General features: G+C 38.2%; 1 protein-coding gene across 1 annotated transcript; it reads left to right on the top strand.

The window, feature by feature from the left end:
• The first annotated feature begins 9,357 nt into the window (after nt 1-9,357).
• Nucleotides 9,358-10,596, top strand: LOC126712410 (uncharacterized). The gene is made up of 3 exons (XM_050411734.1): nt 9,358-9,628; nt 9,734-9,813; nt 10,408-10,596. The coding sequence occupies exons 1-3, from the start codon at nt 9,358-9,360 to the stop codon at nt 10,594-10,596; spliced, it is 540 nt and encodes a 179-aa protein (XP_050267691.1).
• Nucleotides 10,597-12,007: the final 1,411 nt, after the last annotated feature.

The raw sequence follows: 12,007 nt of genomic DNA on the forward strand, positions 1-12,007 counted from the left end.
TTCTTTTTCTTCTTCATCTCTTCACATTCTTCATAACTCTTCAACTCCCCCTATTCTCTCTACAAAAACTTCCCTATTCTCTCTTTTCCTCACGTCATCTGATTCTCCCATTCTCTCAAAACTCCCTCTTTCTCTCATTTTCTCTCTAGGCTCTCTTCATCTCCTTCAATGGCACCCAAGGTCAAGAAGACTTCCTACATCCTTTCCTCCAATGCATTTCTCCTTATTTGCTGGTGTGGAGCAGTGAGATTGACGAAGTCTCCTTCATTAACACATTAGCTAGAGAATCACATCCCTATGGCTGAATTTGTAAGTTTTTCAAACTTTTCTCATTTTCAAGTTTCTCTTTGATCTTCCATTTTGATGTGTTTTGGGCCACATAAATGCTTGGGTTTCATTATGGGATGGGTTTAGATGAGAACCTGATACTTTAGGAGGGGTAGGAATATGTTTAGGATTGATTTTGGATGATATATGATTGAAAATGTCGAAGGACACTTTCTATCTGTGCTTCTGCATGCGTGGGTTCAAGCTTGTGCATGTAGCTTGTGCTTATACATACATAGCTCTGTTCTTGCGTAAGTAGGTCTACTCTTGAGGCTCTGCATACTTAGGCTCTGGCCTGTATATGCGGGGTCTTGTCTGCATATGTGAGACGCTTGGCAGATGCCTTACTTTGCCCATTTTCACTTCTTTTTTCGTTGTTTCACTCCTATATGCAATCCTGACACCCCTTTTTGTCATTTTTACACCTGAACATCACTGCATCCTTCCTTTTAAATTTATTATTGCATTGAAAATATCATTTTTCATCATTTTCACTTGAATCAAGAATCTAATGTTATTTTCTTCTTTTGCAGTCTGCATCCCCTTATGCTGGTAGGGAAGCGCCAATAAGGTAGTGGAGTGGTACAACCTCCTTGTTCCCGAAACCAGGGCTTACATCCAAGAAGCATGCTTCGAGCCTATCCTTAACCTTCTACCAAAAAAGTCGAAAAGTGCTACTTTGGAGCAATGCCTCATCGAGGGGTGGTGGGATACTACTCATACCTTCCATATTGCTGAGCGGGAGATGACGGTGACTCCCTATGACTTCCACTGCATGACTAGCCTTAGCTTTAAAGGGGCCATCATTAATTTGGATGGCGTGTTGGGCATCTAGCTGGGTCTTGACATGTTGGGGAGGAAGTACCCTACCGAGACCATCCGTTACTTTGACTTGGTGTCGAATTACATGCTTCTCCCACAAAGGACTATGAAGGAGGGCATCCGGATGGGTAGGGCTTTTCTCCTACATTTAATGAGAGCTTATCTCTTCATTAATGGTGGGAAAATGATTTCCTTAAGGTGGTTGACCCTTTTTCAATACTTTGCAGATGCATAGAGGGCCAACTAGGGGTAGACATGTCTTGCCTATCTTTACCCTATCCTCAACACTCTTAGTCGGGGCACCTTGCGGCATTTTGTGGGGCCTTGGAAGCTTCTTAAGGTTAGTTCTCTTTCCATCTCTTGTATTTTCAGTTGTAGCTTGTAGTCTTGTAAACTATATCATCTTACAAACTGTCATTTTGCAAACTGTACCATTTTACAAGTTGTACCATCTTGTATCTAACCTGTGGCTTGTGCTTCCTTTTACAGCTGTGGATTGTTAGGTATGGCCTCATAACTCTGGGCACCAATCTAAATTTGAGGGAATTCCCTCAAGTGAAGGCCCACCTTGCTAGGTTAATTTTTGATGAGGTAAGTTTAAGAGTTCCAGTTTTCATGCTTCTTCATGCATTTCCTTAGGATACTCTTCTTCTAACCATGTATCATTATAGGTCAACTAGACTCTATGGGCCAGCCAACCCTTTCTTGCTTCTCTGGATTTGGAAGCTGCTGCCATCATTGCTTTGAAGATTACCCGACCCTTCAAAGAAGCAAGCTTAAGGGCACTCTACTTGGCAGAAAGGGTACGATGTCAACTGGTGGGTAGAGATGACTTGCAGATTCTGATGGATCCTTCGGAGTTCACGCTTGCCCCACACTCCATGATCGATGCTGAGTACAACTCATAGAGGAGTAGCATTCCCTACACTGGGCGTCTCTTTGATGGATTGGACTATGAGAAATTCAGCAGCACCCACCTCATGCCTTCCCTTATTACTCAAGTATATGCTCAATCTCTTCTTCTTCTTTTCCTTATCCTTTACCTTGTTTGGCATGGCTTCTAATGGTGGAAAACTGTAGCAGGAAGAGCCTGCTACTAGCGAGCCAATTGATCCTCCACATCTCCCTTAGACGGTTTATACTTACGACCATGATGGCTTTGCTTAGGAGTGCGCTGTGCCCTATAATCCCAATATTATGGGCTACCCTTTTCCTTCAAACACCAGGGCGGTGAGTTCTTCTTTCCCTTTATTCTTTATTCTTTTTGCTGTCTCTCCTTTTTTCTGGTCACTAACCCTTCTTTCTTCAAATTGCAACCCACCATCTAAGAGCATGAGGAAATGGTAAATCTCAAGCTGGAGGTGACCAACTATTCAAAGAGCTTGTACAGCCCTAGAGGGGCGACCTACCTGGGCAATGGTGGTGATGATGACGACGATGATGACGATGATGATAATGGTGGTGATGAGGAGGATTCGGAGGTGACTCTTAGCTACCAACCAAGGAAAAGGCAACACCATTGATTACCTACAGTCATACAACACACATATTTCTTTCTTTTTGTTGCTTTCATTGTTTTTTATTTCTTTTAGCAGACATTTAAACAAGATATATGGTTAATTGTATGTTTCCATACAATATTGCTTCTTTGATGCTTGAAATCTTGTGCTTGAAATATGCCTTAAATGATCCTTTAGGTCATAGGAAACCTAGGGATGCCTTAGAGTGGAAAACAAGGGAGAATGAGTTTCTGCCAAGTTCTGTGTGTATGTAGGGATGGGCCTGTTTACGCAACTTTGACTTCATTTACACAGGGTTGACCTTGCGTACATGGGCCATGAATCAAAGGAAACCCTAACCACCCTAATTAAGTATAAAAGTAGCTATTTGGGTCCCAAAACCCTCATCAACGTATTTTCAACTCAGAGAGCACTTTTCTGAGGTCCCCTAATGGCAAAAAACTCTCCACTCGATGTCTCGACTTGGATTAGGAGGCTTGGTACCGATTTAAAGGATTCCATCGCCCCCTATGGTCTTTCTTGTGTCTTTCAGTACCATCAAATAAGGATGGATGAACCCCTATTTCGTGCTGCTGCCAACTATTGGGTCCCTACTCGGCATGTTTTCCACTTCAATGGAGTAGAACTATGCCCCACTATCAAAGAATTTGGTGCCATTATGGGTGAACCAGAGATTGACAATCTTGTCTTCCCTACCATGGGTAGGGATCTCCCCTTTTTGTTGCAAGTTGTGTTAGGCGTCCCTTTTGCTACGACAAATAGGTGGTGCATCTTTGGTAAACTCAACCTTAGTTTGGTTTTTGCACACTTTTATGATTTCGCCATTCTTGTAGATGAGAGGCCACGTTCATACTTTCTTTGTGTCTTTTGCTAATGTGCTCTTGCAAGGTACTTCTTAGGCCAAAGGTCATATTGTGTGGACCTCTGGATGAGCATGGTGGTTTATGAACTGAAGAGAGGTAACGCAGTGGGCTTGATCTTGGCAGAAACCCTCAATGGTTTGGATGCCTTTCATATGAAGGAAGCAAGCTTCTTTGCGGGAAATCCTCTTCTTCTTCTTCTTCAGGAATAATCCCTAACTTTTGCCTAGGTTCTCAACCTAGCAGGATCCCTCTAATTTTGCATGGATTGCCTTTCGGTTTTCAACCCATTGAGACACCTTATATCGTCTTTCATTATTATCTATATATTTTTCACTTAAGCTCTCTCTTCTTCTTTTTTTAGCTTTTTTCTCCCTTTTTTTGTTTTGTTCCCCCCTCCCCCCCCCCCCCTTTTTTTTGGCTATAAGAGAGGCTTTGGTTGCTTCAACCTCCTACCGTACCCCCTAGCACATACCACCCTAGGCATTTTAGGGACTGCTAGCTTCATCAAAATGACAAGAGCTTTAAGATGTACATGGAGCTTATGGGTCACATCAAGGAGACCGACATTCAGTGGGTCATGGAGTGGTGGCACATCTTAAGCATGGTTCACCATTGCTACAAGGACTACTGTGTGCCTTTAGTTGGACTTCGTTGTTGCTCATACTACTCCCCTTTTCGTATTTCAAGGAAATTTTGAGAGCATCAAGGAGCTCCTAGTGGTGAAGGTGCCTTCCACACCGAGGTGTTTACTAACAGGATCTTAGGTGGGCTTTGTGAGGCTTGGTCACGTCGTAGGGTGACTAAAGGCATTGTTCCTCCTTGATACATCTATCCCACTGTGAGGTAGAAGCAATGGTTGGAGGATGACATGAAGTGGATTTTGAGGGATGAGAAAGCTTACATGAAGACTAGCAAGAAAGCAAGGAGGGCTGAGTGACCACCTTGATATGCCCCATATTTTACTTTTCTGCACTTTATAATTCTCATGTTTTTGTTTTTGAATTTAATAAAGAATTGGAGTGTTCCAAATCCCCTATGAAAACAATCTTATTACCTTTTAATTTGAGCAATAAGAGAATCACTTTTTATTATCGTTGCTTATTGTCATCTCATTCCTTGGTTTTTTCTTTTTCTTTTCTTTTTCCTTTGCCATGTAATTTTTACCCATGATGTCCCTTCAAGAATTTTCGCTATGCCTATGGTCTTTTCCCCTAACTTTTGCCTAGACTACCCTTATGGATTTTTAATCTAGCGGGGTTCTTTTGCCTTAATTTTTGCCTAGGCTGCCCTTTTTGGTTTTCAACCTAGCAAGCTTTTTTTCTCTCTTTTTTTTTCTTTCTTTCTTTAAATGTTGTATTTCCGAAGTCTATCCATGTTAATTGGGTGAAGCATCTCTTCCCCATCCAAATCTGTGATCCTCATAGCACCTCCTGACATGATCTTCTTAATGATAAAAGGCCCAGACCACCTTGGCTTCATCTTTCCTCTAGGATCAAAAGTCTCATCTCTAAGCACCTTTAGGACCAAGTCCACTTTTTAAGGTTTCTTGGTTTAACTTTCCTGTTGAATGCTCTAGCAATCCTTTTATGGTACCCTTGTGCATGATATTGTGCCCTAGCCCTCTTCTCATCCAACAAAACCAATTGTTCATATCTCGCCTTAGCCCAATCCTTTTCTAGGACCTTGGTTTCCACAAATAACCTTAAAGATTGTATCTCCACCTCAATAGGAAGCACCGCCTCACTACCATAAACCAAAAAGTAAGGTGTTGCCCCAGTCGACGCATGGATAGAAGTTCTATAACCCTATAAGGCAAACGGAAGCTTCTCAGCCCAATCTTTGTATGTCACTACCATCTTGGCTAGGTTGTTCTTCACATTCTTATTAGCTACTTCTACAGCCTTATTAGCTTGTGGTCGATATGGTGAAGACTTGTGATGCTTAATGCTATATTCTTCCATGACTCTCCGAACTTCACCCCTAAAGCGGGAACCATTATCGGAGATGATCTCTTGGGGAACCCCAAACCAACATATGATATTGTTTTCTAAGAATCGAGCCATATGCTTAGCCTTCAATATCGAGTAGAAGGCTACTTCCACCAACTTGATGAAATAGTCAATTGCCACCAGGAAGTATTCATGCCCATTTGAAGCCTTAGGAGCTACCCTTCCGATCACATCTATGCCCCAAATCGAGAATGGCCATGGAGGAGTCATGCTATACAACTCACTAGGTGGTACATGGTTCAAGTTGGCGTGTGTCTAACCATCATGGCAACTCTTCACATAGTCCACACAATCGATCTCCATCGTATTCCAATAGTATCCCATCCTTAGGATTTTCTTGGCTAACATTCTCCCATTCATATGAGGGCCATAAATCCCTTGATGAACTTTTTCCATTATCATCTTGGCTTCTTCCTTCTTCAAGCAACGAAGGTGTATACCATCGTAGGACTTTCTATAGAGTTGTCCTCCACATAGGATGTATTTTATTGCCATCATCCTATTGGAATGACGTTCTCTCTTGTCAGCACCATCTGGATATGCCCCCAGTTCCAAGAACTTCATGATGTCATAGTACCACGAAACTGTTAGGATTAGTGCCCTAAAATCCTATTGTATGCTATGTATGACATTATGTTATATGTAATAAAGTTGTTTTATTGGACATTATCATATTGTATGTGATTTAGTCACTGAAGATATAAATCACAAGTTTTTTGTAAACTCAAAATTTTAGTTCGTAGCTGGTGATGAAATTGGGCATTTCATCTGCGAAGACTATAACATGTCAATGAAGATGATTTATCTTAATCATGGAAGTGAAGACTTCTAATTGATATGTTAATATGTTTTAAGTGTATAAGACATATTGAACTGGATCGATGTGAGATTTATTATTCTATTAACGACTATCAAATGAATAATAAATCTCATGACTTTCATTTACATAAACTCTCAATTCTAAGGGAATAGTGAGCCCAATCATGAAATGTAGGTTGCTTTAATATATTAGGAGTGATATCTAAACATACGGTCAAAACCTCAATATGTTTGGCAACCACACGTAACGTTGAAGAAACACATATTCTCGAGATGGAAGTCATAGTCTCTTTATAGAGATATAAAATATTCCCTTGAGATAAGTTTAATGGGTTTGGTTATTCAAAGTGTTAGGCCTAACCACTTTAGTAAAGAGTTACTAAATTTTATATTTTATGAAATTAGATTTCATAAAATATATATGAATAACTTAGAGGATTAAACCGGTACTCAAGGATCAAGATGTGGTAATCTTTAAAGTGGCAGTTATATATTATGACTTTGTATTCCTACGAATATTTTCATGAAGGGGTTAAATGTTTAATAAAGTCTTGGGATATAATTTATTAATAAGGCCTAGAGTGCAATTATATTTATATAGTGATATTAAATATAATTAATGGTAACTTTGGGCTTGTCAAGAGTTGACAGATAAGTCCAAAGCCCATTGGAGCTAGACCTTTATTTGTTCCTTTTGGTCCCACTCCAAGCCACGCACTAAAGTCCAATTGGGCTGGCCCAAAAGGCAAACCCAATTAGATAATCAGTTATTTATTTAATAAGAGTTATAAAATAAAGTAACTGCCAAGTGTAGAAAAATATACATATGATTAAAAAGAGAAATATTAAGGTTTTTCTCATGAGACACTTGGTTATTCTCTTGAAATAGTATGTATAGAACTGATTGAGAGACCATACATCTCGGGCACATTGTGGGATTGGAGTGAAGATTGAAAGTCTTTCCAAGTTCAATCATCATTTGTTTTGAATTTCGCTGCACAAAGGTATGCCTTCTTATTCTTTGTCTCTAAATTTAGATGTTGCATGTTATCTCACATGAATGAAGTAGATCCATTTATATTCCACTGCATGTTTTTGTATGAGATACAAAACTGTATTTTTCCATGTGTATTTCCAACAAATGGTATCAGAGCGGTCTTCAATCTCATGTTTGTATAACATGTTGAATGAGTTTTAGAATCAAAGAAAATTGTTTTCATGTTTTTTGAAAATTCTGTAGTAATTTTTTTGCATAGTTTAGTTTTAGAACTATTGTTTGATAAAACTAATATTGATGTTATGATGTTGTTTAAGTTTGATTTTAACCATGCCATATTGAACTTTAAGACTATAGCATCAATGAATTCAATTTTGATCTCAATCTCATTCTGATGTGATCAGAGGACTATGTTTTGTTCATGTGAAGCCTAAAAAACGGTTATTAGAAAAATATGAAAAAATTCAGTTTCATGAGTTTCGACTGATCAAGAATTCATTTCGATCGATCGAAAGGAACCGATCGAGATTCATTTCAATTGATTGAATGTTCCTTTCCACCAATTGAATAAGAATCGAGAATCGATCAAGTCATCAAGAGACTTCATGATGAATTTCTTCAATTTTTTGATCAATCGAGAATTCCTTTCGATCGATCGAAAGGAATCGAGAATCGATCGAGTCATCCAGAGACTTCAAAATGGATGTATTAAATATTTTGATCGATTGAGAAATACCTTCGACCGATCAAAAGTACTGTTTTTGAAATTTCACTAAATGTTAGAACATAGATGAAATGCAAAGCTGTGTGTGATGAGATTACACATGTTTTCCAAATAAATTATAGTGGGAGAGAGATTCAAGGTTTGACTCTTACGGTCTCCATTACCAATTCATAATAGTGTGAAGTAGGCACCTTGTCTTGGCTTCGAGCCTCTCTCACAGAGGGTGTTTATTTCATAGTATTGCAAGATTGAACTTCCAGTTTTATAAGTGGTGTGAACAAAACCCTCGTCTTGGCCTCGAGCCTTACATTCCATGTGGAGAGTGTTTTGTATCATAGTACTACTAGATTTAACTTTTGTTGGTAGATGAAATGTGGTTACACATGACTCTAGGTAATGGTATACACTAGACTAAATATTATAGTATCCTTTATGCTGAGTTCTTACTATTATTATTTTGAGGCTAAATGAATAACGACATATTATTAGTGTTGGGTAAGAGTTATCAAGACAGCACTAGTAATGAAAGATATTTTCAATTAATCATAGTATTTAATGTTCTCTCTATGCTGTGGGATATTGAATATGGGATTGGGTTGTCGTTGCATATTTTATATTATGGTTTTATTAAGGTTCCATACTATATCTTTATATGGTAAATTGATAATGTCCAGTTTACATATTATATTCATGTTTATTATTTTCAGATTTAATCATGGCATCTTTTAGCCAACTTGTTACTATTCTTAATCAAAACAAATTGACTGGATCCAACTATGTTGACTGGAAAAGAAACTAAAACATTGTTGTTACTGCTAAAGAGCACAAATTTGTGCTTAATCAACCATGTCTAAACTTTCCTTCATTAGATGCTCCTTCTGAGGAAAAACAACGATATGATCGTTGGCACAAATTTAATGAGATGGCTAAGTGCTACATCCTAGCATCTATTTCAAATGTTCTACAGCATCAAATGTAGGATATGGAACTAGCTTTAGACATAATGTTAAGTTCGAAGGAGCTGTTTGGTGAGCAAGGCTATTGAGCTAGGTAAGACAGTATGAGGCTTATCCTGAATACGAAAATGGCTCAAGGGACTCCAATCAAAGAGCATTGTCTTAAGATGATCTCTTATCTTAATACACTAGAGGTTTTAGGTGCCAACATTGATGGAGAATCCCAAGCGAATAAAATACTCCAATCCTTGCCAAAATCATTCAAAGAATTTAGACTTAATTATAATATGAACAAAAAGATTTATACATTGTCTGAATTAATGAATGAATTAGTGGCAGCAGAAGGCATCCTTGGGATAGCCAGTGTTGATACTAATATGGTTGAAGCTTCCTCTTCTGAGCCTAAGTCGAAAGGCAAGGGTGGTAAGAAGAAGGACTTCACCAAACAAGATGGTAAACAGCTTGCCTTAGGAGTTGCCAATAAGGGAAAGAAAAAGGTAAAGGACTACACCCAAGGAAAATGTTTCCATTGTGGTGAGAAAGGTCATTGGGAGAGGAATTGTCTAAAATTCATAGCTGGCAAGAATAAAGGTGTGATGAGATCATTCCTTCTTGAAATTTGTTTAGTACATAATCCCACGGATTCCTGGTGTGTGGATTTAGGTTATACTAATCATATCTGCAATACTTTGCAAGGGTTCCAAGAAACCAGAAGGCAAAATGAAGAGGAATTGTTTCTTACTTTGGCTTATGGGAGCAAAATTCTAGTTGTAGCTGTTAGAGTGTTTAATTTATACTTTGATTCTAGGGTTTTAATATTGGAAGATTGCTTATATGTACCTAATGTTTGTAGGAATTTAATTTCTGCAACTTATTTAGGTAGACATGGATATTGTGTTATCCTGAGAGACAATGTTGTAATAAAGAAGGAAAAAGTGTTTATCTATTTTGGCAATATTATTGATGGTCTTTATATTATAACTCCAGATAAGCATGAATTGTACAATTCTAAATTAGATAATAATTCACATGTAAAATCATTAAAGAGAAAGTTTCATTCTACTAGTGATGCATATCTTTGGTATTTACGTTTGGGTTATATTAATTCAAATAGGATCCAAAGACTAGTGAAAGATGGGCTTTTAGAAACATTAGATTTTAATGAATTCACAGTCTGTGAATCCTACTTGGAAGGTAAAATGACAAAAAGACCTTTTATTACAAAAGGAAATAGAGCCAAAGATTTGCTAGAACGAGTACATTCAGATGTGTGTAGTCCAATGTCTATCCAAGCAAGAGGTGGCTATGAGTATTTCATTACTTTCACTGATGATTACTCTAGATTTGGTTATATGTACCTAATGAAATAGAAGTCCGAGGCTTTTGAAAAGTTCAAAGAGTTTAGGGCAAAAGTTGAGAATCAATTAGGTAAACGCATAAAGGCCATTCGATCTGATCGTGGTGGCAAATACCTTCTTGGGGATTTCAAGGACTACTTAACTGAAAATGGGATTATAACCCAATTGACTGCACTTGGAACAACACAAAAAATGGTCTAGCAGAAAGGTGGACTAGAACTCTTTTAGATATGGTTAGATCCATGTTGAGTTATTCAACTCTACCAATTTCTTTGTAGGGATATGCCTTAAATACTACAAGTATCTTCTAAATTTAGTACCTTCGAAGTCTATTCCTAAAACACTTATAGAGTTGTGAATTGGGCACGTAAGCCTAGTATGATACATCTCCATATTTGGGGTTGTCCAGCACATGTGTTGAAAGGAAAGTCTGACAAGTTACAATCTAAAACAGAAGTGTTTTTCTTTGCAGGGTATCCAAAAAGAACTATTGGAGGTTTATTCTATAGTCATAAAGATAATACAATGTTTGTTAGTACAAATTCCAAATTTTTGGAAAATAACTATATGAATGATTTTACTCCTAAAGTAGAGTTGTCTTAACTGAAATAAGTGAACTTGTAATTGAACAATCAATGGATGAAACTAGGAATGATGTGGTTGTATGAGATACACCACGAGATATTACTCATGAGATGACTAGTACACAAGAGCCTTGTCATAGTGGGAGGAGGCAAGACTTTAAGGCAAGATGGAAAGGTTGAAACCTAGAAAGGCAAAACTAGTGGCGAAAGGGTATACACAAAAAGAAAGTATTGATTAAGAAGAAACTTTTTCCCTAGTAGCCATGCTTAAATCTACCAGAATTTTCTTATCCATTCTGCTCATTATGATTATGAGATTTGGCAAATGGGTGTCAAGACTGCTTTTTCTAAATGGCAATCTTGAAGAAGAAATTTATATAATGCAACTAGAAGGTTTCTGTAAGGTTGAATTTTATCAACTATCTTGTTGGCTTTATTCCATGCCAAATTGCTTGTATTTTAGCAATTAGTAACCCTGTTTTTAGGTAGGAATCATATAAGGGTAGTGTGTAAGAGAGTGTGAAGAAATGCTCAAGATTGTGCAAAGTAGCAGGGACTCGTGACTAGATCTTGCAGGTGGCTCGCGGCTTGCAAGTCGCCAGAAGTTGCGCATTTGCCAAGCATGCCAGAAGTTGAAGCGTTATGCCAGCTGGAGCACTACAGGACAAAAAGTACAGACTGGTCATTCAGTTACCTCGCGGCTGGAACTCGCGGCTCAGTCAAGTCGCGAGGCCAAGCCGCCAACCAGCTCTATTTTGAAAACCTGACTCTTCGCATTCCACTATCTCCCTAGTATATATACCCCTTATACCTACAAAATTTTGAGAGCTTCTAGAGAGAATTTTGAGAGAGAAACCCTAAAGAAAAACAAGATTGACTCATTCCCAATCTTCACATAGAGACTCTTCAAATTTCTCTACTCTCACCCTCTCCATTGTTACATCCTCGAGAGGCACATTACCAAAACCTTTTCTCACCATACCCATATCTGTGAGAAGGCTGTTTGGTGCTTTGGGAAGTAGTTAAGA

This window comes from Quercus robur, chromosome 1 (assembly GCF_932294415.1).
Source record: "Quercus robur chromosome 1, dhQueRobu3.1, whole genome shotgun sequence".
Classification (NCBI taxonomy): domain Eukaryota; kingdom Viridiplantae; phylum Streptophyta; class Magnoliopsida; order Fagales; family Fagaceae; genus Quercus; species Quercus robur.

Bases quoted from the DNA above. Each gene is read 5' to 3' on its own strand.
- LOC126712410 (XM_050411734.1), top strand. From the start codon at position 9,358: ATGAATGAATTAGTGGCAGCAGAAGGCATCCTTGGGATAGCCAGTGTT. The intron at 9,629-9,733 runs GTGTGATGAGAT...ATACTTTGCAAG, and splicing joins CATAGCTGGCAAGAATAAAG to GGTTCCAAGAAACCAGAAGG. The intron at 9,814-10,407 runs GTTAGAGTGTTT...CTAATGAAATAG, and splicing joins GCAAAATTCTAGTTGTAGCT to AAGTCCGAGGCTTTTGAAAA.